The following is a 27,902-nucleotide window of genomic DNA, read 5'->3' as shown; positions in this document are numbered from 1 at the left end:
AGCTTCACAATGGTAACTCCGAATATGGCCATGTAACATGTCTATGATCATGGAATTGCCCCCTCTATGCCATCCTGGCATAGTTGGCACAATCCCATGATCCCAGTGGTCTGTAGCACAGACCCTGGTACTGCCAAACTGCCTTTTCTGGGGTTTCACTGCAGCTGCTGCTGCTACCAACCCCTCAGACAGGTTTCTGCCCTCCTGGGGTCAAGCCAGGCTTGTCCCAGGATGGCAGAACAAAGGACTTCCTCTGACAGAGGGTGTTACACCCTCTCCCTTTGGAAAATGGTGTGAAGGCAGGGGAGGAGTAGCCTCCCCCAGCCTCTGGAAATGCTTTCATGGGCACTTTTGGTGCCCATTTCTGCATAAGCCAGTCTACACCGGTTCATTGACCCCTTAGCCCTGCTCTGGCACGAAACTGGACAAAGGAAAGGGGAGTGACCACTCCCCTGACCTGCACCTCCCCTGGGAGGTGTCCAGAGCTCCTCCAGTGTGCTCCAGACCTCTGCCATCTTGGAAACAGAGGTGCTGCTGGCACACTGGACTGCTCTGAGTGGCCAGTGTCACCAGGTGACGTCAGAGACTCCTTCTGATAGGCTCCTTCAGGTGTTGCTAGCCTATCCTCTCTCCTAGGTAGCCAAACCCTCTTTTCTGGCTATTTAGGGTCTCTGTCTCTGGGAAAACTTTAGATAACGAATGCAAGAGCTCATCCGAGTTCCTCTGCATCTCTCTCTTCACCTTCTGCCAAGGAATCGACTGCTGACCGCACTGGAAGCCTGCAAAACTGCAACATAGTTGCAAAGACGACTACTGCAACTCTGTAACGCTGATCCTGCCGCCTTCTCAACTGTTTTCCTGGTGATGCATGCTGTGGGGGTAGTCTGCCTCCTCTCTGCACTAGAAGCTCCGAAGAAATCTCCTGTGGGTCGACGGAATCTTCCCCCTGCAACCGCAGGCACCAAAAAGCTGCATTACCGGTCCCTTGGTTCTCCTCTCAGCACGACGAGCGAGGTCCCTCGAATCCAGCAACTCTGTCCAAGTGACTTCCACAGTCCAGTGACTCTTCAGTCCAAGTTTGGTGGAGGTAAGTCCTTGCCTCCCCACGCCAGACTTCATTGCTGGGAACCGCGACTTTTGCAGCTACTCCGGCCCCTGTGCACTTCCGGTTGAAATCCTTTGTGCACAGCTAAGCTTGGGTCCACGGCACTCTAACCTGCATTGCACGACTTTCTAAGTTGGTCTCCGGCGACATGGGACTCCTTTGTGTAACTTCGGGTGAGCACCATTTCACGCATCCTCATAGTGCCTATTTCTGGCACTTCTCCGGGTGCTACCTGCTACTGAGAGGGCTCTTTGTCTTGCTCGACGTTCCCTCTCTCTCCTTACGCAATTTTCGACATCCTGGTCCCTCCTGGGCCATAGCAGCATCCAAAAACACTAACTGCAGGATTTGCAGCTAGCAAGGCTTGTTGGTGGTCTTTCGGCGGGAAAACACTTCTACGTGACTCTCCACGGCGAGAGGGATTTGTCCTCCAAAGGGGAAGTCCCTAGCCCTTTTTGTTCCTGCAGAATCCTCAGCTTCTTCTGTCCAGTAGAAGCTTCTTTGCAGCCACAGCTGGCATTTCCTGGGCATCTGCCCATCTCCGACTTGCTTGTGGCTTTTGGACTTGGTCCCCTTGTTCCACAGGTACCCTCGACTGGAAATCCATTGTTGTTGCATTGCTGGTTTGTGTCTTTCCTGCAGTATTTCCCTATCATGACTTCTTTGTCCTTTGGGGAACTTTAGTGCACATTGCACTCACTTTTCAGGGTCTTGGGGTGGGCTATTTTTCTAACCCTCACTATTTTCTAATAGTCCCAGAGACCCTCTACAAGGTCACATAGGTTTGGGGTCCATTCGTGGTTCGCATTCCACTTTTGGAGTATATGGTTTGTGTTGCCCCTATCCCTATGTGTCCCCATTGCATCCTATTGTAACTATACATTGTTTGCACTGTTTTCTAAGACTATACTGCATATTTTTGGTATTGTGTACATATATCTTGTGTATATTTCCTATCCTCTCACTGAGGGTACACTCTGAGATACTTTGGCATATTGTCATAAAAATAAAGTACCTTTATTTTTAGTATAACTGTGTATTGTGTTTTCTTATGATATTGTGCAAGTGACATTAGTGGTACTGTAGGAGCTTCACTCGTCTCCTAGTTCAGCCTAAGCTGCTCTGCTAAGCTACCATTATCTATCAGCCTATGCTGCTAGACACCCTATACACTAATAAAGGATAACTGGGCCTGGTGCAAGGTGCAAGTACCCCTTGGTACTCACTACAAGCCAGTCCAGCCTCCTACAGCTAGAAACACCTCTTCTACTCTAATAAGGGATAACTGGACGTGGCACAGGGTGTAAGTACCTCTGGTACCCACTACAAGCCAGGCTAGCCTCCAACATCAGGAGGATGCAAATCTCGACCTGACACATGGGTCAAGAGTCCTCAACACCCACAGGTGCGGTGGCAAGCCAACATGTGCCACAGAACTCACCACTGTCAGCACCATTGACACACCCCATCCTGGCAAGGGAGCCGTTCACCACAGGGCGGAGCCCAGGATTGCCTTCTGGAAGGTCTGGAGTTGGGCCATACCACCTGAGATACAACCCCAGTACTTCCAGACACTATGCAGACTTTGTGGCTGACTGACAGAGGCACGTATGGAACATTCTGGTGTTCCATACGTGCCACCCTGTTTTGTGTACACTGACCTCTGACTTTTTGAACATTACATGAAAGCTTGGGCCAGCATTTCTGACTGATCATGCTTTTGTCACAAGCAAGCTCGACAAGCAAGCTTGACTACGGTGACACCCTCTATGCTGGCACCTCAACTAGGAACATCAAAAACCTTCAACTTATCCAGAACGCCGGCACCAGACTCATCCTGGACCTCCCTCGCCGAGAACATATCTGCTAACACCTGAGGACCCTCCACTGGCTACCGATCAAGAAGTGAATCACCTTCAAGATTCTCATCCACACGTACAAGGCCATACACAACTCAGGACCAGCCTACCTGAACCACAGCATCTCCTTCCACACCCCGCCAGATATCTATATCTATATATATAGGGTGGGTAAAGGTTATTGGTGGTAAGGGCATTTTTGGGGTTTAGGGTGGGTTTTGTGTTTTGAGGTGGTAAGAGGTGCTTAAGTTTTAGGGTGGGTATGGGTTTTTGGGGTGGTAAGATAATTTTTAGGTTTTAAGGTGGGTAGGTTTTTTGGGTGGAAAGGTGTGTGTATGCATGTGTATATATGTGTGTATATATATATATACATATGTGTGTGTATATATATATATATATATATATATATATATATATATATATATATATATACCTGTATATATATATATATATATATATATATATATTATACTTATCTCTACTTTTTACCACGCATATGCCTTTACCCACCATGTTTCTGCTACTTTTCGTGGTAAAGGGGGGGAGGAGGGGTTATTGCATCACAGCGGTGACAGATATCTCGTCCACTGAAATGTAAACCTCATAGGATACAATGGTATTTATATTTCGGTGGACAGGCTATCTTTCTCTGCTGTGAAGGAGTAACCTATCTGTTGAAATCAAATTCCGGCCCTAAGCTTCTCATGGCGCTAACCACAAATGTTATAAAGCATAACGTTAGCCTGTAGACAGTGGCTTGCAGAGACTAGATAAGAGCGTATCCCCTTTGCAGTGAAGGTGGGTTTAAACCAATGGCTGCCTTCGATTTGCAGGGCTGGGCAGGTGCAAGCTAACTGTTCAATTGACTCTTGCTGGTAGTTGCATAACCTGCAACGCTTTCTGCTATCCGGGATACAACTGCATGGAGCCTGATGTAAAGTCAGAAGGTCATGAAGTCCTTACAAGATGAGTTGCCGTTTCACTATGGCAGACATCTGGTGATGGTGAGGAAGGCATGATGAGGAAGCCATGAGATGTGTTCCTGACCATAGGAAAGCCGCTACATGACTTTGTTGGTTACATCGTTTAAGTTGTGATGGAGGCAGGTGAAGACCAAAGGTCCCTTTGTTTCAGGGTTGTAATGACCTCGTCTAAAGCCTAGACCGTATAAGAAGGACCTTAGTTTGAGATTTTCTAACCATGGGAGCTGGTTCAGGATGTCAGGCTTTGAGCTGTGGAGTTTGTGGCAGAATGTTGCATAGAAAAGCTGACATTATATTTTGGCTAATGAGCCTGTATTCCAGCTGTCTTTGGCCTGGGAATGCACTATGTGGTAGTCTGAAGGCTTTCCTATATGTACTTAAAAACAGGCTATCAAGAAGGAGCGCATCTCTGACACACAGGTCTTCAGACCCACATGAGATGGTCAGGATCAATTTGACTTTGATCAGTTCTTTGACTGGCACCAAGCAGGGCCCATACATGCAGTTTTGAAGTGCTCCAGCTCTATTCCTGATGAATTTCTTTTGTGGCATAAATGAGCTGCAGCTGTCTTTTAGGATGCCTACATTCACATATGTGTTGTCTTTGGAGATGTTGCTTCCATTTAAGAAGCATTGACCCTCCTTTCTTCATTTTGATAATTGTTTTGGTCTTCTGTAAGTTCACCACTAATTGGTTCTTGTCAGTGTATGCTTGGAGGGTGTTTAGACAATTCTGGAGGTCTATTTTTTTCTGCATTAAAAGAAATGCATCGTCTGCATGGAACAGGCACCAGTGAAAATTTAAATAATGCACACTGTCAACTCCCGGTTGATTCTTTGACACAGTATATGCTCTAAGTGGGAACAAGAGAGCAAGGCAAAGAAAGGGAAGACTGAAGGGTAGAAAGATGCTCTAAAATATTGTAAAACAATAGGAGGCAACATCAAATTGCATACTGCAAGAAAACTGGGCCGATTGCAGAAGCCCCCTAACTTTTTGCCCCCATTTTTCACTTTTTGCTGTTGTTTTCCTGACTGTGATGGTACACTGGGCACTGTTAACTAGTCCCAAGGCTTGTGCTCTGAGTAAGATGATATGCAAATTAGGCTAATTATAATTGGCTATGTCAACCTACCTATACGTGTTAGTATGTGGTAGGGCATGTAGGCTTAGGGACCCCAGCATAGGTGGTGCACCATTAGGTGCACTGCTGAGGTGCCCAGTGCCATTTTAAAGTCAGGCCTGCCTTGCTGGCTGCTTTTAAATTAAAGTTAAATGCAAACATCGTCTTTGGAGTTAAAAGTACTTCCAAAGTCTCAAACTACCTTATTTTTACATATGTCGCCCCTAACGTGTGTCTTAAGTGCCCCTAGAGCTGAAAGCAGTGACCTTATAGAAAGTGTTGTGCATACCCTGGTGAGGAAAAATAGGCAAATTCATTTTTTACTCATTGTAGTGAATGGGCTCCATAGGCTTAAATGGAGAGACTTTATTTTAATTAATAAAGTCCCAAAATGAGCTATCTATTTCAAGTTTGGTATCAAATCCAGCAATTGCCATTGTTGAAGTTAATACAACTAGTTCAGTTACAGTGTTTTAGAACTCTAACTGAAAGTTGCAAACTTGAGCTCTGTAGTGCATTTCTCTGATTGGTCAGCCCCTGCAACATGCCCTGATGAGGTGTGAAGTGGCCTGGGCTGAAGACAAAGAATGTGCCTGGGGGAGGTGACCTGCCTTAGCAGATGGGAAAGACAGTATTGGGAGAGACCAGCCACATTGGTCTTCAAAGGAGGGAAGGACGTTTGGAGTAGCTCAGAACCTACCCCATTTCTTGCAAACTCAGGGACGTGTTAAGGATTTTTAGCCACACCGGTGGGTGGACTCAGCCAGACCTAACCTCCAAAATTCATCTTCTATCATTTTTGATTTTCAAGAAATGTTGATACCTGGGACTGATTTTTGTCACACTTCCCAGGAACTGGTCAGCCAAGAGGGTGGTGGCCTGCCTGTGATTGGACAGTTGCCCCCCTCGCTTTCCACCCCATGAGCAAGGATATATTTGGCAGAGCTGCACCCACACCTCATAGCCCTGCTGGAAAAAGATACTGGGCCCCTGGCATGCACATCGACACTGCAATCACAAGGAGTGCACCAGCTGCACTCCTTGGGCTTCAACCAGAAAAGGACTTTGTCTTGCTTCTGCAACTTCAGGAGTGGACTCCCTGTAAGCTACAGGTACAAAGGAGATGTACAGAGTCCCCTGCATCAAGTCCTGGAAGAAGATCCCAGCTGACCAGTGCCCAGTGGCCATTTGAGGATTCTGGCCAGGTGCATTCTGGGAATTGTAGTCCCACCTCCCAAGGAGCAACTCAGAGGTTCTGGAACCTAGGATCAATTTGTGGACACTTCAAGGACCCAAAAGGTACCTCTGGAAGAAGATCCAGAAGTTTGGAAATATTTGGAGCAACTGTTGTAAACAGCTCCATAAGTTGAAGAGGTGCATTGTGGGAGTTGTAGTCCCAGAGCACAAGAGGTAAACCAGAGCCTCTGAACCTTTGGCTGGTTCTGTGGACCACTTTCCTGTAACAAGAAACACTTCTGAAAGTAAGTGTAACAGTGTTATATCGTGGGTGGCCTGAACTCTGGTTTTTGTCCCTGTCCAGTGTGACCTTTTTTAAACCTTCGAGTGCTATTTGCTTCTAAGCGCTGGAGTTACTTTAAATCTTTAAAAAATAATCTTTTGGGTTTCCTACATTGGATTCTTGTCATTTTAGTGTAATTTTAAAGATAAAAATATAATATATTTTATTAATTGGAGTTGGATTTTTATTGTGTTTCGTGTTTTACTTATTAACTGTTTTGTGATTTCGTGATTTTTAAATGCTTTACACACCATTCCCCTAAACTATGCTAAGCTAACACGTTGCCAAGCTACCAAGGGTTGAACTGGGATTAATTTAGTGGGAAAGGTGCGGCAGCATTGTCATCAGCTCGTAATAGAACCAGCAGCAATGCTACTGTACGCAGGTGGCACCACCTCCTCTAAATATGCACTGCTTGCACAGCAGACAGTGCACGCTTTGAGGATGCTGGGCAGAGGGACCCCTGCACTGCCCATGCCACTGTGGTCCCATGCACTTGTTCTACGCCAGCCTTTTCGTGGTTGTTGAACTGCCATGAAAAGGCTGGAAGAGAACGAGGTTTTAATCAGCAGGGCTCTGCTGAGTTCAGTGCTGCCCTGGCTGATTGCAGATGCACTGCAGTCAGCCAGTCGGGATCGAAGATCCTTGCAGGGACGGCGGTATTACGGCCGGTCTGCCTGCCAACCTCATAATGTGGTGGTCAGACCGCCACAACTGCAGTGGTCCGACTGCCACTGCAGCAAAGGGTGACCTCGTACTGCCAATGTGTTTATCCGTCCCTTAGCTTTTAATATTTAGTTTTTTAGATTTTTTTCTTCAATATTGTATCCTTTCAAAATTCTATGGTCAATATTCAGGGTTCACAACATTTAGGGAGTTGTGTTGTCTGACATATCATAAACATATGGCAACATTTCAGTCTCCACCTTCAGGGCTGCTTGTAAAATCAATTAAACAAGCTATTTCATCAAATTCTTTTTACTTTTGTACTGTAACACTTAGAAAATGGCACTGGGATTATCATGGCTGCCTCTTTGCGCATAATGGGGTGTCTATTTATACTGAGCTACTTTCTAAAGTCACAAGCAACCACTGGTTTGAGTGCCGGGTACCAATGAAAGTATTTTTTGTTAAATAACATAAATAGTTATATGTACACATAAACTGGTCACATGAGCGTCAGCCGCAAGAGTTAAAATTGTGAAAATATATGGGTAAATTTGCTGTTAATATTGCCGAGCTATATTTGAGTCCCTCTGAATGTGACCAGTAAACCTTGTTTGTATTGAGTAAGGTCTGATCACACCTGGTGATGCCTCTAACATGCTCATACCTCCTTTCCAGCTCATACCTTGAGTTGCTACTCATGCAGCAATGGACCATCTGCTCCTGCCTGTAACACCATCACCAACTGCTCCTCTGACTTGGATTCCTACTGTGTGAAAGTGGAGGACCACGAATGTAAGGGAGATCATCTTTCATCATTATCATAATAATCCTTATTGTTTTAAAGTGACAGAAGATGAACACGATAAATATCAAACGTACCAATGCAAAGCATACATATCAGTGAAAAGAAGATTGCAAGAAAATAGTAATACATAAGTTCATTAGATATTAATGGAAAACTGTTTTAACCCTTCAGTTCAATTTATTATAACTGGAGTGAGTGAAGGGGGTTCAATACCCTTGCAGGTGGGTACAGTCACTCAGTGCACCCACCTGCAAGGGGATCTCTCACCTTTCTTAAAAGTGCAGTTGGGATGCCCCCTGCACAGTGAAACACAGAGCACTGTCCCCAGTGCAGCTCAATTTCACGGATGCCCTGAGGGCCACAAGTTCATTCAAATATGGCACATTCTATTTGTTTGTTCCAAAGTCATTTTCCACTACTGCAAGGCCTATCTCTCACATAGGATTACATTGGGATTACCTTATTACATTGTATAAGTATAATTTGAAATCTGGAAGAGATCAACCTGTCAAGTTTGGTGTCTCTAGAATATTAATGTAAAATCACAATTTATGATTGTTAGAAATGGGGTCTTTGATTGGCAGTCAAGTTACCCCCTGTCCAATAAGGACCCTCACGCTAGTCAGGGTAAGTCACACACAATCCAAATTATCCAGTGCCCACCCTCTGGTAGCTTGGCACTGAGCAGTCAGGATTAACTTAGAAGGCAATGTGTAAAGTATGTGTGCAATTACTCAGTATAGCACCATACAAATACACCACACAGTGTTTAGAAAAATATACAATATTCAAAACGATCAAAATGCAATGAGTATATGTTGAGATATCACTGTAAAAGTGATATAAACTGTCTTTAGTCTCTTAAAAACAATAAATTTCTCTTGCAAGTACCTGGTTTGCATTCAAAATCCCCGCAAGGGACCGCAGAGGAGGCGATGCGTGGAAAACGGGGAGGTGTGCGTCGGTTTCGCCCCTTCGCACACAGACTTGCGTTGTTATTTTTCACACAGGGGAAGACTTTGCATCGTTTTCCGGTGCGTGGACTTGGATCCTGTTCAGGTTGTGGGGTTTTCGGACACCCTGGGAACGATGTGTGGAATCCTGGGCTTGCGGAGCGAAGCCACAGGTGCTGCATCTATCTGGCATGCATTGCATGGAAATTTCTCCCACACTGCAGGTGCTGCATCGATTCTTTTCTGGAAGTCGGGCTGCATCGTTCCGGGTCGGCTGTGCGTCAATCCAGGGAGCCATGCATTGAAGTTCCAATCGCTACGGTGGCGCTGCATCGATCTTCTCATTGCAAATTTGGGCTGCGTCATTCCGGTTCGGCGTGCTGTGAATTTTTCACCGCCAGGCAGGCTGTGCGCCATTTTTAGCAGGCTGTGCATAGAATTTTCACCACACAAGGAGTCCAGTTACAGTAGTGAAGTCTTTTTTGGTCCTGAGACTTCAGGGAACAGGAGGCAAGCTCTATCCAGCCAGAGGGCAGCAAGGCAGCAGGGCAACAGAAAGGCAGCAGAAAAGCAGTCCAGGTGAGTCCTTTGGGCAGCCAGGCAGTTCCTTTTGGCAAGTATGGTTCAGGGATTCTTCACCAGCAGGTTTCTTGTCCAGAGGTGTCTGTGCGGTAGAGTGTCTACCCCATGAAGTGTCTAAAGTCTGTGGTTTTGGTTGCTCTTCTTATACCTATTTTGGCCTTTGGAGTAGTCTTACTTCAAAGGAAAGTCTCACTTGTTTGAGAAATCCTGCCTTGCCCAGGCAAGGCCTCAGACACACACCAGGGGGTTGGAGACTGCATTGTGTGAGGGCAGGCACAGCCCTTTCAGGTGTGAGTGACCACTTCCCCCCTCCCTCCTAGCACAGATGCCTCATCAGGACATGCAGGCTACACCCCAGCCCCCTTTGTGTCACTGTCTAGATAGAGGTGCAAACAGCCCAGCTGTCAAAATAACCCAGACAGGGAATCCATAAACTGCCAGAATCACAGAATGGTTTAAGCAAAAAAAATGCCCACTTTTTAAAAGTGGCTTTTTCAAAACACACAATCTGAAAACCAACTTTACTAAAAGATGTATTTTTAAATTGTGAGTTTAGAGATCCCAAAATCCACATATCTATCTGCTCCCAAAGGGAATCTACTCTTTAATCATGTTTAAAGGCAGCCCCCAGGTTAACCTATGAGAGAGAGAGGCCTTGCAAAAGTGAAAACCGAATTTGGCAGTACTTCGCTGTCAGGACATATAAAACACATTTATATGTCCTACCTTAACCATACACTGCACCCTGCCCATGGGGCTACCCAGGGCCTACCTTAGGGGTGTCATACATGTAGGAAAAGGGAAGGGTTAGGCCTGGCAAGTGGGTACACTTGCCAAGTCGAATTTACAGTTTAAAACTGCACACACAGACACTGCAGTGGGACGTCTGAGACATGATTACAGGGCTCCTCATGTGGGTGGCACAACCAGTGCTGCAGGCCCACTAGTAGCATTTGATTTACAGGCCCCGGGCACCTCTAGTGCACTTTACTAGTGACTTACTAGTAAATCAAATGTGCCAATCATGGATAAACCAATCAGCAGTACAATTTACGCAGAGAGTATATGCACTTTAGCACTGGTTGGCAGTGGTAAAGTGCCCAGAGTCCTAAAGCCAACAAAAACAGGTCAGGAAAAATATGAGGAAGGAGGCAAAAAGTTTGGAGATGACCCTGCAAAAAGGGCCAGGTCCAACCGTGATGAAGTTGGATTTTAAATTGCAAATCCACTTTTAGAAAGTTGGCATTTTCTTACTTTAGCCATTTGGGACAGCTGGTCTTTGCCGCTGGACAGCCACACGTAGGCCCTCATTATGAGTCTGGCAGTCTTCGGACCGCCAGACTTGCGGTGGTGGAAGACCGCCATATTACGAGTGTGCGGTTTGGCTTCAGCCAAACCACCACATCGCCACCCCTACCGCCAAGGCGGTCGAACCGCTGTGCCAGAGGTCAGCACCTCCGGCCCGGCAGTCCACAGAAGACCACCAGCGGTATTACGTGTCGCCTTTCCGCCACGGTTTCCGCGGCAGTAGCACCGCCAGGAAAACCCTGACATAAAGACTGCCAGAGACAGAAATTTCCACTTCTGTTTCCGGCAGATGAGTCCCCTCCCCCCCTGCCCTCATATTGGCCCCCCACCCTCCTTCCTTCACAGCAGCCCCCTCACCCAACCCCGAACCTCACATTCATGATCCCCACCCTGAACCATGCATTCATTCCTCCACCCCTGCATACACGCACACACACTCACTCACACACCTACACAACACACACACATGCACTCACTCCCATAAACGCACACTCACACACACACACCCATTCAACACCCCCGCCCTCCCCTGACATTCATACACACATACATGCACACACTCACAACACCGCACCCTCCCCCGAAATTCATGCATACATTCACGCACACACTCACAACACCCCCATCCCCTCCTTTCCTGTTGGTTGATCACCTTACCTGTTCCGTCGAGGTGGATGGCTGGGAGGGAATGGGAACCAGCTCTTCCACCACCAGCAGTGCCCTACATCAGGACACCACCTCCTTCCCGCTAGCAGTCGTAATATGGCGGTCACAGCTTTGCCAGTCTGAGAAAAAGACGCCAAAGTTGTAATGAGGCCCATAATGTGTGCCTAAATGCTTGGGTGTAACCTGATGGGCATTGATGGGAGGGAGGAGATGGCCATTTAAATTTCCCCTACTTCAACTGAGTATAAATTCTGGATCTCTGACATCACCAAATTCAGGACCTATGGTGCCATGCAAGGAAGAAGGACTTCTGTGCTGCTATAAGCTGCTATAAGGACTGGCCCTCTAACGGGCTGCTGCTCTGGAGGAACTGCTCTGCTGCTGCACTGATCTATTGCCTGATGCCCTCCTTGACTGAATGGGAAGCACTAGACCTGCACCTCTCAAACCTAGAACCCAGATCTCCTGATTCTGGATTTTTTTCTACTTCATTTTGGGTAGTTTAGCATCCTCAGTCTCATATTTCCATCTCCTGGTCAGTTTCTCCAAACTTCTTTTTCCATCTGCCTGTGGAGGTTGGTTCCTCTTCTGAGTTTGTCCTCCCTTTTAAGAGATCTTAAAGGCATCTGTTCACCATGCATTATTGCACTGCCAAGGTGGCATTGTTGTTACAGGAATGATTAATGCTTGCCTTAGGATGTCTGAAGTCAACAGAGCCTCAGAGCCTTTGTAGAAACTGAACAAATGCTACTTTATTGCACCCTCCTTTTTTCCCCACTTGATAGATGTACACAAAATGATTTCTTGGATAGTTTCATTCAGATTCATTGAATAGTGCCAAAGGTAGTAAGAAAACCCAAAATTGTTTTTGGCTGGAAGTAATTTCAGCAGAATGTTGAGGCTGACATTACAGGATGTGAGATTTTGATCCCTGCATGCTCAGAAGAAAACTAAGAGGACACTTTTGATGCATGTAAACAAATCACTGAAAAGAAAACAAAGCTAAAGTGTAGTTATGACTGGCTTTGGTTATAACACCTAAACGTAGTCTGATTGCGTCCAATGGATTTCTTCTTTTGATAATTTTTAACTGCTCAGGAAGCACTTCCAAGCACCCCAAGACTGTAATTTTATTTTGTTTGTTTGGTAATGACAATCCGCATGCTGATGGCATCAATACTAAAGTGTAAGTAAAATGAGCTGATCAGCTTGGCTCATTTTACTTTCACTGCTTCAGTGCTTGGGGGACCCCAAGCTCTGATTGATTTAGGAGAGGTAATATTGGAAAGGGACAAATCTCTCCTTTCCAATAGAAACTCTACTGAGTGGATACCTGCTTGAGAATAACCACAGGAGGGGGATCCCCAAGCACATATCACCCATTAGGCATTTGTGGTTTGTGGCAGGGGCAGCAGACCATTGCAAAAGGACTCCATCACAACCCCACCAAAGCTTTAGTCTATCTGCTCAATAAAAACCAAAGACATAATAAAGATACAGAAGTTTACCTCAATGTGCATCCCCTGTGGAGGTTGCAGACAGGCCCCTAGATACCAGGTATTTCAAAATGGTTCCAAAAGAAATGAAAGGATAGGTTAGCCTACCCTGGAATAAAGCCATACCCTCATCCCAGGAGGGACAATAGTGTCTTTCTGACCCCCCACTGGGTAGATAGATGGCTTGTCACAATTGGGAAGATTGCCCCAAACCAGCCCCCTTGAGTGTAGAAAGCCTGCTAGACACAAGAATGTTCCATTTGTGGCAAAAGAAAGAGTAGAAGGACATACACTGTGACATTGGACAATGCTCTCATCCCAAAAAGGTCAAACAGGTATTTTGGCCTCCGCTAAGGGCAGGGATGGGTTTGCCCTTCAACATGCCCCAAGGGCAAAAAGCCCACTCATGGCAGAAATATATTTTTTAATAGAATAATGGGTTGGGTCTGGCCCATTCTGTCATCAGGCCCCACCATCAACCCTATTGCCGCAACAGTCTTTATGCTCCTCTGCAGAATAAAAAAAAAATCACATCCTAATGGCAAGCACAGTGACATTTAGGCCCTCATTATGACATCAGTGGTATTCTTTGACTACCGCCGATACAACGGGTGCCAGAAGACCACAATATTATGGTTACTTACGGATTTCCGCCACACTGTGGGCAGAAATCCACTAGTAGCCATGCTGGCGGGCGGTGGCGTCCTGGCAGTGCTATCACTTGCACCACCCTGCCAGTTGGATGCTACCAGCTGCATTAAGTCCCTTAATACAGCCTGGCGGTGTCCTGCTGGTGGGGCGCTGCTGGCGGTATCAGTGCCCCTTCCTGTTCCATGCCGGACGACCTCCTCGCCGGATAATGTATGTCAGGCGTCTGACAGGGGTGGGCAGTGAATAGATGAGTGTGAGTGGATGCATGTCTGGCAGTGTTGGTGAATGGGTGTATGCGTGGTGCGTGTGGGTGTCTGCGTGTATAGCTGTGCGGGGTGTTTTCGTGGGTGCATCTCTGCATGTGTATGAATGGGTGTCATGAGTGTTACTGTGTGCGTGAATGGGAGGTGAGTGTTTGGATTAGAGGGGGGTCAGTGGTCGGTATGCAGATGGGGTAGAGAGGGTCAGTATGTGGATCAGGGGTCTGGGGGTCGGTATGTGGATTGGGGATTGGGGGTCAGGTGCTTGCTTGGGGGGGAGCTGTCTACCAGTGACAGGGAAGGAATTCCCTGTCACCGGTAGCCGTACCACCATGGTTTTCATGGTGGTGCTACCGCTGCTGAAAACATGGTCGTAGGGCGGCTCAAAAGACTGCCATAGTCATAATGAGGGTCTTAGTTGTTTAGGGTGTTGTTTTTACAAGTGGGCAGGAGGGTGGTGCTTAATCCCAATATGGTCTCACGTCCAGTAGCAAAGGGCTGCATTTTTTGGGCTGCGTAGGCCACCACTTTGGGAATCCTACCAGATGAAGAAATTTCTAAAAACTAGGGGGCATATTTAAGAGCCCCTAGTGCCACCTTAGCGCTGCCATAGCGTCATTTGTAAAGTGGCATTTTCCCTGTGCCATATTTACAAAGTGGAGCAATGCATACATTGCGCCACTTTGTAAACCCTTTCACCACATTATGTCTGTGCCAGGCATAATGTACGCAAGGGGGGTGTTCCCCATTAGGGGGGGCTGAAAAAAAGGCGCAAGGAAATCTAACAGATTTCCTTGCGCCATTTTTTTCTGCACTTTTAACGCCTCCTCAGAGCAGGCATTAAAAGGGAGTATACCATTATTTATAATGGGGCCCTATGCATTCTTTAGGAGTATCGCCAAACAATTGGCACTACTCCTGCAGAGTACATAAATAGTGTAAAAAATGACACTATTCCCCCTACCCTGCCATGGTGCACCGTATTTTAAATACGTTGCAGACATGGTTGTGGTAGGGGGAGGTAAGGAGCGATAGGAAAGTGGTGCTGCACTAGGTGCAGCTCCACTTTCTCGAAACCTGCCCCTAGATATCCATGGGGGTCTGGGGTAGTATGCAGTGTGTGAATTCCATAATCTCTTTTTACCCATATTGCTACATACCTCACACAATGCCTAAATTCACTAATTGTTCTTATATTTCTGTGATGTAAACTCCCAGAATATGCAGGGATCCACAAAATTGATAGTGCCCAGCATTCCCCTACTTATTACCATAAAAACACTACCCTTCGTGTATTGGTGGACCTTGAGTCTATGACAAAACTTAATGTGGAGACATCAAAATGCCCTGTCTAAATCTGACCTGATTTGGCAATGTAAGCAGTTGTGTTTTCTAGGCCTGGCTTTGCCACCACCTGGGAAAACCTACAAAACCCACACATTTCTGAAAGCTACTTATTCTGGGAAGGCTATGGTGTGTGTTTCATATGGATGACAAAATGTTTTCTTAACCACAATGACCTGCAAATATCAAACTTTACCTAAGATCACACATTTTCCTTGCATTTCTATCACATAGGCCGTCATTATGAATTCTTTCTGCCATTTGACCGCCTGTGCGGTCTAAACACCACCGGCCCTATTACGAGTGTACTGCTGGGCCAGCCGGTAAACAGGGCCTTTACGTTGACACTGGCTCGTAATCAAGCAGGCGACAATGTGGCGGTGCGTGGTGACGCTTTCCACTGCCTCTAATTCTGGCAGTGGAAAGCACGACGGGCTGTCCATGGGGGCCCCTCCACTCCCCATGCCAAGTGCAGGGGGCCCAGGGGGCCCACAACACTCCCATTCTGACTGCCATGAAAAGGCTGGCGGAATGAGGACTCGTAATCCCCAGGGCAGCGCTGCTGCGCCACCCTGGTGGATTACGACTGCCGGAACCACCAGGCTGCCGGCTGGTGGTGCCGGCGCTCCGACCATGGCGGCTTCGCCACACTTGTAATGTGGCAGCAGGAATGCCACTACTGCGGCGGTGCAACCGCCTCCGCAAGTCTGACGTTCTTCAGACCGCCAGATTTGTAATGAGGCCCATAATTTTCCGGTATATGTAAGGATCCAGAAAATTCCTTCCACCAAGCACTCCCAATAAAAATGGTTAACCACATGTGTGGCTGGGTCCAGTGACCATGACAGGCACAGATCAAACCAGGGTCAGTGAGAGTGTTATATGTCATGGACTCTGATTACAGAAACAATCTATGCTGTAACATGAATATTCTGTGAATTCAAATGCATGGTTTGCGGTGAAATGAAATTCACATACATTAAGATATTCATTTGAAGTTATTAGTACATAATTAGGATACATGGCCTACTACAGCATGACTGACCACTGAGTCACATAGAGGTTATGTTGTCACATAAATGTCCAATGAATACTCCAACATGATATGTTGTGATGTGAATGTTTTATGATATCTTGGCAAATAGATATAACGCTAAGTGCAAATAGGTGATAAACTGTCAGAGGAATGTCACATGAATTTGACCACAGTGAATGCTGCCACCTATATGTTTACTTTCTATTTGACTGATACATTTCACCCCAACAGACTTTTACTCAGGCTTTCGCCGTTCCGCGTCATTGACGGCAACATCATCTGTTGAAAATGAACCTGCTGGGAAAGGATATGGTATGTTTTTGTCATCACTCAGTGGTTGTGGACATTTCTTCAGGCTGACCATCTTGACAGTGTTGTACTCTTCCAGACCTCAGTCCTCCTAGACTGACTCCATATTAGAATTCATCATGAAGACATGAACTGGCAATTAACCTTCAGGTTCACCTCCTGCTAGGGCTGATCTGATTACCATAGTGAATTATATTCTTGTTGGAGTTAAATTGTTTACTGCTTATGGCAGCAAGGGATTCAGGGATAATACAACACTTTTGGAATGGATGTTTATACCAACTAATTCTGAAGAATGACGTTAATGAGATCAGTGATTTAACTGATTAACTTATTCAGAACATGAAACTCCAAGTATTGCTCTCCATGATGCAAAATGGCAAGATATGGGCATGTTTCCTTCCTAAACCCTATTACAGTGGCATGACCATTTTACCATGGCCCCTGGTGAAAGAAAGTGTGCCCCAACTGCTGCTTAAATTGTAAAATATAACAACAATCAGGGTTCAGTCCTCTGAGCCCTGGGCCACTGCACCTGCTGCACCAATGGAATCTACTCCCGGCCCCTGAATGACTCGGAGGAACAAAATAAGTCACTGCTAAGCAATGGGATTATTTCAGAAGGCTCCACAATTGATGTATGTGCTAATGACTCAAATGGAGCAGAGCTGTGTGTGTCTGCTGGTGGGACAAAAGTACAAGTCCTCAGCTTGGCTACTAAGGATGGTTGTCAGAGAGCTATGGTTTAGATTGTGTAAATAGAGGGCAAGATCCACAGTGTTATTAGCCTTATGTCTTATCCAGGTGGCTGGTTCACCTGTGCGGTATAAGTCAATAAGGACGCTCAATGAAGGACCACACGCAAATTATAAATACAATTTAGCTTTACTAGAATTGCAGGTAAAATATAAGCATTTAGAACATTAATAATAGTAGAAGAAGAATAGCAATGAAAAGCATCTATTTATATATATATATATATATAGGCAAAGAATTAATTGACAGATATGTCTTGATTAACTGTACACTAAAATGCATTGCACTACAATATTCAGGAATACTTCAGATAAGCTTTGATGTACTGCACACCAAAATGCATGTTTCAATTACTGCAGTAGGCTCTCACTACGATGTTCAGGAGACAATATACAGTATAAACAAACTAAATACTTCTGATAAGCTTTGATTTACTGCACACCTAAATGCATGTTTCAGTTATTGCAGCAGTTCACACTAATAGGTTTAGAAAGCAGAATAAAAAAACGAGTTGAATACTTCAGGTTATAAACACAGTGCAGGCATAAATAATCAGTCATAATAATAGAACAGAGAAACAAAGGTGTTTTATCCCTGTGTGGAAACTTAACTTAATCCACGACATGCTGGGGAGCCCTCTACCGCCAGCTTGGACCTCTCTCCCCCTCAAGCACCACGAGCAAACAGAGAGGCAGCGCTGGGCCATGGCAGCTTCCACAATTCCATCTGCGAGCTTCCTAATCCCTCACACACAGTTCAGTGCTTAAATAACTCGAAGCTTGGATTCTGTCTCATTCTGGCATTTTCTAGCTAATGTTATCAGTACTTGTCTGCTCTGCTCTGCTCCAGCCTTTGTTTACATTCCATCTTCGCCCTGTACTCGTTCTCAAGGTTGAGACGGAGTCTTCTACACAAACAAGTGTGAAAATAGTATCATGAACTTTTCCACGATGTCTGGGAGGGGGTTTCAACAGGCATCACGCTCATCTACACTGCTCAAGCTAATTAACCCTTCGCGTTACAATGTCTTCCGCAACTTTCCATAAATACTGAACACTCCACCCCTTAGATGAGCGTGATGCATGTTGAAACGGATATCATTTGCTTTGACATTCCGCTCGCTAGGTTGCTACTAATACTGGTCAACGTTATTCTAAGCGCTTGCATCTTTAGTATGAAAACTGCTTTGTGCATACATATAGTCTACATAGTATAGTCATTAGCGTAACACAAACAATCAATAACCAAATTAACTGTTGTAACACTATGGTTAGCGTCTTTATAGCTCCTGGTGCCCAGCCTAAGAAGATGTCATACCAATGATGCTCAGTTATTTGCTGGATGCATGAAGCAGTGTGCATAAGCTGTTTAGTGTTTATGGTCATCAGTATGGCTGTATCCTTGGTGTATTTAGCTGACATATCAAGTTTAGCAAAGGTAACTTGTGCGTAGTGCCTGATTGCCTCTTATCTGGGTAGCTTAACAACAAGCAAGATGTTCCACTCTAACTGCGCACGCATTTGCATCTGTAATGTGGTTATGGTGAACTTGGTCAGTACAAGATGTGAGTGCTTATGTCAATAATGCTGGTAAACTCTCTGTTCCTATCTGATATAAGTCTGTGGCATTAATAGTATAAGGTAACCATTCACATTCTCCTGGTATTGGGTGAAGGCATGGGTCTAGCACCCGTCCAGTGTGGGTACATACCCACCCCTTAGACCAATCTGCACATCTAGTGGGATCTACGGTGTGATTTGTTTGATCAATCAATTTTTTGTCAGAGTGAGGTATCCACCATTCTTCACCTATTACTACAGGGAGCAATATAAAGGGGCACCATATTTCAGGAGGAAGATTACTTCTAGCTATATCAAAATGAGCATAACACATCTCTCCCTCACAATGGAATTGTATAGGCTTTACCCATATTTCCTCAGGCAAATGCAATTGTTATCTCCAATATTCACCTTGAAGCTGTCCCCATTCTGCCTTGAAGTCTACATACTGTTGATTAACAACACTTTGCCATAGTATGCACTGAATTCCTTTGGACATTGGGTGCTTTGAGAGCCTTTTCCAAATTGTTCATAAGTGAAATTATGCCATTGCCAATCACGATACAACCCACGCAGAACCTTCCATACTTCTTGTGAGTGTGTAGGCCCCCATTGAGAATTTACTTTTATGGCCTCTCCTGTACTATATCCTGTGGAAGATAGCTTATTCCCAATAGCTTCAACATCAAAAGAATTCAGGGCCCCTACCCCGATTCCGGTGGCCCCAGCTATCAAGGACCCTAGATCTCTTCTATTGCGTAACTTTGGCAAGGGCCATAACTATGGTGTCCATGGTGCACATAATAGATCATACTTTGAGACATTCCCCTTGACAAAATCTATCTGTAACACAATACAATTAATTATGCTTGCATGCAGAACTTGCTTACATCCTATGCAATATTGCATTATAGAAACGTTGCTTAAGTTGTTAACCATGCGTCTTTCGGTTATATAAAACATGAAGGCTGGTATTCTATTGTTCATTGTAACAACCACCATGTGTCCTGGTATCACAATATTTACATGTCATGTTTAGCATATAATTCAAAGCCTTTACTGTTGCTGGTGTCCCCTGCAACTCGTTTAGTCCGTTGGCATGTCGGATTTGCTGTCCAGTTACCTTCCAGGTCACAGCTTTGGCAGCCATCCACTTGCCTCCAGGTACCTCCACGTTGCAAAGTAAAACATTTCCCTGGTCATCAGTTACTTTAGAGGCTTGAGGTGCACAGGTGACATGAAGGTCTGTGATGACATTCTCCGCCACATTTGGTCGGACCAATATACTTTTCCCAGTTATAATCATGACTGCAAACAGGAACCACGTCATCGATGCAGAAGTCATCATTTACGACCGTGGGGTAAGTCTCACTGCAGGTACAAATACAGGTACATTAGAATTCTTTAAAAGTACAACATATGTACTCCCCACCCCTTGACTCAATATCTCTCCTGCCTCTGGCTTTTTCCCTGGATGATGCACCCATACTCTTCTTCCTGTGCTTCCAAATCCTCCTTCACCTCTCTGAGTGTTATAGAGAGGGGCAGATCTTTCTACAATGTGGGGGGTATACGCTTGTTCACAAATCAATTGGGCAAGTCTGTCATGTGCTTGATACGATACAGTAGCATCTCCTTGGTTCAATAATACTACTTTAACCTCTCCTCTAAAATCTGGGTCTATGACTCCCCCTAGTACCGACACTCCCTTGATGGCTAGACTGGATCGAGGGGCAATTCTACCATATGTTCCGGATGGTACTCTCACTCCTATTCCTAGGGGAATAGTCTTCACCTGTCCTACTGGTATTTCTCCATCCTCTGGCACAAATAGGTCCAGTCCTATACTGCCAGAAGTAGCCTGTAAAGGTAATCGAGCTCGAGGGTCTGTTTTCCAGACAAACATTGTGTGGGTAATTTCTTTATCATGCCCTGTCATCCGAATGAAAGGAGTCTGCTGCCCGACTGGTCTATTGTTCAATTCAAACAAGGCTTTGTCTAAATTACTACTCCATCCTTTTAGAGTCTGATGTGCTGATAACTTTTTTAGCTGCTCTTTCAACAGTCCGTTATATCTCTCAATCATGCGTGCAGCTTGTTGATAATAACTAAGGTGTAAAATCCACCGAATTCCCTGTTCCTGCGCTCAATCCTGCACTGTTTTCCCTGCAAAGTGTGTGCCCCTATCTATTTGGATTTCATCAGGTTCCCCATAATGTTTTATCAGGTAGTTTAGCCCTCGCAAAATGGACTTTTGATCTGCAGACTTACAGGGCATACCCAACATAAGGCCAGAGTAGGTGTCCACCATGGTCAATACGTAGCTTTTTCCTCCTTCCTTTGGTAGCGGCCCAATATAGTCCAATTGCCACACTGTAGCGGCTGCGGTTCCTCTTCTGATATGGCCGCTAGGCTTCTTTTGCAGGGGCATTTGTTTTATCTGGTTGCATGTGGGGCACTCTTTTACTGCTTGTTGGACCTGTTCTTTAGTGACTGGAATCTGTTGTTGCTGTGCCCATGCATAAGTGCCATTCTCTCCTAGATGTCCCGATGTTGCATGAGCCCAGTTTGCTAGAGCAGCTTCAGCCTCCTCATTGATGATTACTGTTTGTGTTTTGGCCATCTGATCTGCGGTGTTTGAATAGAGATGCAAGAAAGGTGTCTGAAGGGCAATGGGCGTCCACATCTCCCACATAGATTTGACATTTGTGCCCTTTACATAGATTTGACATTTGTGCCCTTTCTCCCACATCTCTTCCCATAGCTGCTCACCTCCCCAAATGGGTGTGCCTTTGATTTTCCATCCGTCCTTGGGCCAAGTCGGGGCCCAGCTTACTAGTCCTTGATAGGTGGCCCAGCTGTCAGTGTACACAAACGTTTTCTCTCTGATGGGGGCCTGCTCAATTACTGCTGCTACCCCCTTCAGTTCCGCAAGCTGACTTGATCCATTATTTCCTCCTCGCAGCAACAGCGTTTCTGTAGCAGGCTGGAATGCGACTGTTTGCCATTGTCTCTTTCCTTGATAGTACCGGGCGGTGCCATCTGTAAACCATGCATTTTGCTGTTCTTCTTCTGTGAGCTGTTCAAAAGGTGGGGCTGTTTTAAATGGTGAGGACTCCATCTCAGATGGCTCTTGTGAGGGGATCATTGCCTGCAAGTCCATTGCCCCTAGTTTATCTTCTTGTAACTTTGACACTCCTGCTGGCCCCGGTTTTGCCTTCTGCTGCAGATACCATTTCCACTTCACGATGGCAAACTCCTGCGCTCTGCCTACTTTATTGCCAACCCCTCCTTCTCTTGTCCAACCTAGTAAGGGGACCCATGTTTTTAAAGTGACCGGCCGATCATCAGTTATGCGTTCTATTTCCAATAAGGCCCAATCTTGTGGCACCCTCCTTTTTTCTGCCTCTGCCATAGGCTCCACATCACTACATCATCTACATCATCCTGTACTATCATTTCCAGCTCAAACGGGTCTCCTTCTGTGATGGGACCTAACGTAAAAGGATTCTGTAATGCATCTTCTGCTCCAGTGTCCCACAACCTCGCCAACCATTTAAACAAAGGCTCTGCAGGCATCTGCCTTAACATGCGGGTTCTCTGCAACAACTCACTCTGCGTATAATCTCTTACCAAACAAGAATTCTGTATTTGCCTGCCATTCGCTCCCTTTTCACCTTCAATTTCACCTACACGTCCTTCTCTCCACTTTCAACTCCACCTAGTTCTGTTACACGTACTTCCACCTCATCCTCCCAAGTATGTGGATCCCAATTTTTCTTTGTGTACCAGTGCCCTCACTTGCACAGTTAAGGGTATTTTAGGCTTCTACCTACTCTTCTGTTTGCGTATCAGTGCCCTCACTTGCACAGTTGAGGGCATTTTAGGCTTCTGCCTACTCTTCTGTTTGCGTATCAGTGCCCTCACTTGCACGGTTGAGGGCATTTTAGGCTTCTGCCTACTCTTCTGTTTTGCTACTCGTACTGCTAATGCGGTGCACCTTGCCTCCATTTGATCACCCCGAGTCACTGCACTTTCTATTGTCTCTTTCATAAGTAACTGCCTTTCCTGCAAGGCTGCAACCTCATCCCGCAGTTTTATTGTCTCTGCATTGTGTGTTAATGTTTTCCTGTATTCCGTACGGAGCGCAGACAGGTAAAGCCATCTCACTTGCCCTGCTGCTTTCAGCTCCAGCTTTGCCCCTCTTAGCTTTACACTCTCAACCGCATCTTCCACTAAGAGAGGAGTCACTTTCTCATCTAACCACCGGCGCTGCCCACCGGTTCAGGAGTCCTGCCACACCAGAGAACGAATCAGTTGCTAACCACCACGAATTGATCTGGCTTCTGCCCCATGCTGCCTTCCGCTCTCTGCCTCACTTTTCTTACGTCCCCAAAGAGGCATTATTGACTTATACCCCACTCCTGGTACCAAATGTCTTATCCAGGTGGCTGGTTCACCTGTGCGGTATAAGTCAATAAGGACGCTCAATGAAGGACCACACGCAAATTATAAATACAATTTAGCTTTACTAGAATTGCAGGTAAAATGTAAGCATTTAGCACATTAATAATAGTAGAAGAAGAATAGCAATGAAAAGCATCTATTTATATATATATATAGGCAAAGAATTAATTGACAGATATGTCTTGATTAACTATACACTAAAATGCATTGCACTACAATATTCAGCAATACTTCAGATAAGCTTTGATGTACTGCACACCAAAATGCATGTTTCAATTACTGCAGCAGGCTCTCACTACGATGTTCAGGAGATAATATATAAACAAACTAAATGCTTTTGATAAGCTTCCATTTACTGCACACCCAAATGCATGTTTCAGTTATTGCAGCAGTTCACACTAATAGGTTTAGAAAGCAGAATAAAAAAACGAGTTGAATACTTCAGGTTATAAACACAGTGCAGGCATAAATAATCAGTCATAATAATAGAGCAGAGAAACAAAGGTGTTTTATCCCTGTGTGGAAACTTAACTTAATCCACGACATGCTGGGGAGCCCTCTACCACCTGCTTGGACCTCTCTCCCCCTCAAGCACCACGAGCAAACAGGGAGGCAGCGCTGGGCCATGGCAGCTTCCACAATTCCATCTGCGAGCTTCCTAATCCCTCACCCACACTTCAGTGCTTAAATGACTCGAAGCTTGGATTCTATCTCATTCTGGCATTTTCTAGCTAATGTTATCAGTACTTGTCGGCTCTGCTCTGCTCCAGCCTTTGTTTACATTCCATCTTCGCCCTGTACTCGTTCTCAAGGTTGAGAAGGAGTCTTCTACACAAACAAGTGTGAAAATAATATCATGAACTTTTCCACGATGTCTGGGAGGGGGTTTCAACAGGCATTACACTCATCTACACTGCTCAAGCTAATTAACCCTTCGCGTTACAATGTCTTCCGCAACTTTCCCTAAATACTGAACAGCTTATATCAGCACAATATTAAAAAAAATTCTCTAAACTGTGCAGTATGGATACCACACAATAGAAGTATATGTTACATTTACTGTGGTTCTAAGAACCATTAAACAGTAGGTAGCTGACATCAATAAAGCATAATGGTATTTTTATTTACAAAAAATAATACTTTCTCCTGTAAAGGTTTCTCTACTATTGCAGCTATGATACTTTATATTATGGGTCTAGCTTGACAGCAAAGCAGCCTGCCAGATGTTCTTTTACCAGTTTTTTAAACATACGTAATGAGGGTTTTGGATCCAGTCAGAGTGGTTTTACCCTCTCACTGCTTGCAGTTGGTTGTTTTTCATCATTACACTTTTGAAGGATTATTTTAATTGCACCGCGGAAAATTACACTCAGCTATCAAACAATCAATTCTTTGTCTCATACATTCATCGTAGGCAGAGGAAATGCAATTTTTTTAGTTAGTGCAATAGGTTGTTTAATATTTTTGTCAGTACTCAAGTGTGACCCCTATATTTAGATCTTATTTCTTTTCTTTTTTTTGTTTTTAACACACAACTGATTTTTTTATTACCACCATCAATAAGCCTACAACTTATACCATCACTTTTACCACAAGCAATAAAGCAATATGATGAGCACCACAATTACAGTACCACCACCATATCCTCCACTACAATCATCATTAGTAGCAACATTACCACCATGTTTGTCAACATAATTACTTTCAACATTACCAACACCACCGCAGTCACAATAACTCCCACCATCATTACCATTTCCATCATTACATCACCACAACTATCATCCGCATTACAGCCACCTACCACTGTTATCAGAAGTACTATTACCTTCATCATTACATCACCACTATCATTACCACAAGCACCACTGCCAATGCAGCCCTTTCAACAACCACCGCCACCGCAAACAGCACCAATATCTCTATCATTACCTCTACCACCATTACCACCACCACTACAGCCAGAGATAGTAGGCTTGGCAATAATAAGCTAACATGCAAATGCACGAATGAACACATAGGGCCTGATTATGACCTTGGCGGAGGGGGTTACTGCATCCAAAATGTTACGGTAATCCCTGCTACCGTATTACGAGTTCCATAGGATATAATGGTACTCGTAAAATGGAGGACTGGATTTCCAACACATTTGGGACTGGATAACCCCCTCTGCCAAGGTCGTAATCAGGCCCTTATCTTTTCATGTGCTAGCTAATCAAATGTAGATCCAATGATTTTGTAATCTATTTACAAAGTAATGAAATCAAGCTAAGACTTTCTCAATAACCATTAATTTATGCACATTTTTATAGATTCTTAACTATAATTCAGGTTAATTTGACTGCCAAAATAATATCGCTGCCAATGTCTTGCAGCCAAGTACACAAGCCCAATGCCACACTGGTTGGGAGTGATGGGGCCCGGACAGCCCTTATTTTAGTTTGTCCTAACCCAGAGGAGGGTGACAGCAGGCAGGGCCCACTAGCAGTGCTTTTAAGCTGCAGTGGAGGAATTACTCTGCATTTTGAGATAAATATTTCAAACGGAGATACTGTTTTCCCTTCTTAAAGAAAAATAAAAACATTAGTAGATACAATTTTGCAATGGCATGTCAAAATGAGGTGTGTACTTCAACATATAATCATCAAAATCAGACACTGATTCACTGCACTAGTTTACTAGTTTACTATAAATCTCAACGTATACAACTAACTCATTCTATAATATCTTCCGGACTCAAAACATATCCAGACATACATACTGGGGGGGCATGCCAGGGCACCTAACTGCGTCACAGTACACATAAGCACCATTTGGGCCTATCCAACAATATACTGTTACAGTCAAAACATGAAATGAAGTATAGTGTTTAGAAATATGGGATACTGACCAGCTGCTCATCGTTTTGCCCCCTAGATTGCAACCGCTGCAGATGAATAGGAGATGGAGACATCCTCGTGTGTACAGGCCCCTGGTGGACTTGGCAACAATGGGGGACAGGCCTATAAACAGGACAGGGCCACAAACACAGAGCTGTGTGCCCAATTGGAGCCTGACCTGATATCTGCTATCGGTCACCCCACCGGGATCCCCCCTCTTGTGCAAGTGCTATCAGTGCTCCATTTCCTGGCAACTGGCTCCTTCCAAGTGACAGTGGTCTTGGCAGCAGGAATGTCACAGCCAATATTCTCAATAGTGCTGACCAGAGTGTTGTCTGCAAGGATTAAACACAAGCACAGCTACATCGTTTTCCCCCAGTTGGAGGATTTGGCTACACTGAAAGCAGATTTCTATGCAACAGGACCTATCCCCTACATTTTTGGGGCTATTGATGGTACACATATTGCATTTGTCCCCCTCCCTTGGAGAAAAGAACAGGTGTTCAGAAATCGAAAGAGCTTTCACTCTATGAATGTGCAGATAGTGTGCCTGGCGGACCAGTACATCTCCCATTTGAATGCAAAGTATCCTGGGTCTGTGCATGATGCCTTTATCCGGAGGAATAGCAGCATCCCATATGTGATGGCTCAACTCCAGAGGCACCGGGTGTGGCTAATAGGTAAGCCCTGGTTCCCACCCAGTGGATGTTGGTGTATGGGTATGGTATGGTATATTCCTATACATATATATGTAAATATATATTGTATTTTTATATTTATTTTTTTAACATATAGCCATATACATAACTCCTCCAACATCCCCCAAAACAAAAAAGGTTCCTAAATCCCACTCCACTAACTGTACAAACTATATCCTAAAACTAACCTTCTCTGTGCTACCTTACCTGTGCCTACCCATCTAACACCCACTAAAAACTAGGGGAAGGGAAGGTACTTGGAGGCACAGTCCCATACCACCACAGAGCCTCCCCCCTCAGGATACACCAGCACAGCACCCACCCAGCGGGCCCATACCTCTGTCCCCAAGACATGTCAATCAACAGTGTGTCCACCACTACAGGGACCCCAGGCCACCCCACAAATTGCACTGTGTGTTTCTTCATAAATGGGTAAATATGTGCCACAATATCAAGACACAGACATCATAGAGCTCTACCCAAGCATATTTCTTTACATTGCACTCTAGTGGTGGATAGTAATAGGTCATAATTAACATGCCAAGGTAAGGCACCTTGCATAACTTACCCTAGACTAATTTTCATGTTCCCCTCTCACACCTGACACTGCATGTGGTATGCAACATGTGGGACCCACCCAGCTTCTAATGCTTTTGAAAATATATGAACATCTGGATTTGTTCAGTGTAGTCCAAGAACTCAAGCTTGGTGTGGGAGTGACAAGTTTGTGTGTGACAAGTTTGTATTTCTAAAGAATTTAGTTGTTCATTGTGTGTTGCATTGTACATCGCACAGAGGGCAAATGTTCTATGAATTTAGTACATTGATCCCAAACCACCATTTTCCTTGCAGCCCCATTGCCCCAGCCAACTAC

The 27,902-nt window shown here is 45.0% G+C and overlaps 2 protein-coding genes across 2 annotated transcripts in view; one reads left to right on the top strand and one right to left on the bottom strand.

Moving 5' to 3' along the window:
* Positions 1 to 12,153, bottom strand: part of LOC138283066 (lymphocyte antigen 6E-like) — a 120,755-nt gene extending 108,602 nt beyond the window's left edge. Inside the window, exon 1 of the transcript XR_011201052.1 lies at positions 11,565 to 12,153. The gene's annotated coding sequence lies outside the window, so the exon portion shown is untranslated. The remainder of the gene's footprint in view (positions 1 to 11,564) is intronic.
* Positions 1 to 27,902, top strand: part of LOC138283065 (lymphocyte antigen 6E-like) — a 297,207-nt gene that overhangs the window by 219,350 nt on the left and 49,955 nt on the right. Inside the window, exons 3-4 of the mRNA XM_069221212.1 lie at positions 7,935 to 8,051; positions 16,592 to 16,672. Of these exons, the coding sequence (XP_069077313.1) occupies positions 7,935 to 8,051; positions 16,592 to 16,672 (198 nt within the window). The remainder of the gene's footprint in view (positions 1 to 7,934; positions 8,052 to 16,591; positions 16,673 to 27,902) is intronic.

This window comes from Pleurodeles waltl, chromosome 2_2 (genome assembly GCF_031143425.1).
Source record: "Pleurodeles waltl isolate 20211129_DDA chromosome 2_2, aPleWal1.hap1.20221129, whole genome shotgun sequence".
NCBI classification, from domain to species: Eukaryota; Metazoa; Chordata; class Amphibia; order Caudata; family Salamandridae; genus Pleurodeles; species Pleurodeles waltl.
Note: the sequence above shows the minus strand (reverse complement) of the source record. Positions and strands in the feature narration are given on the sequence as shown.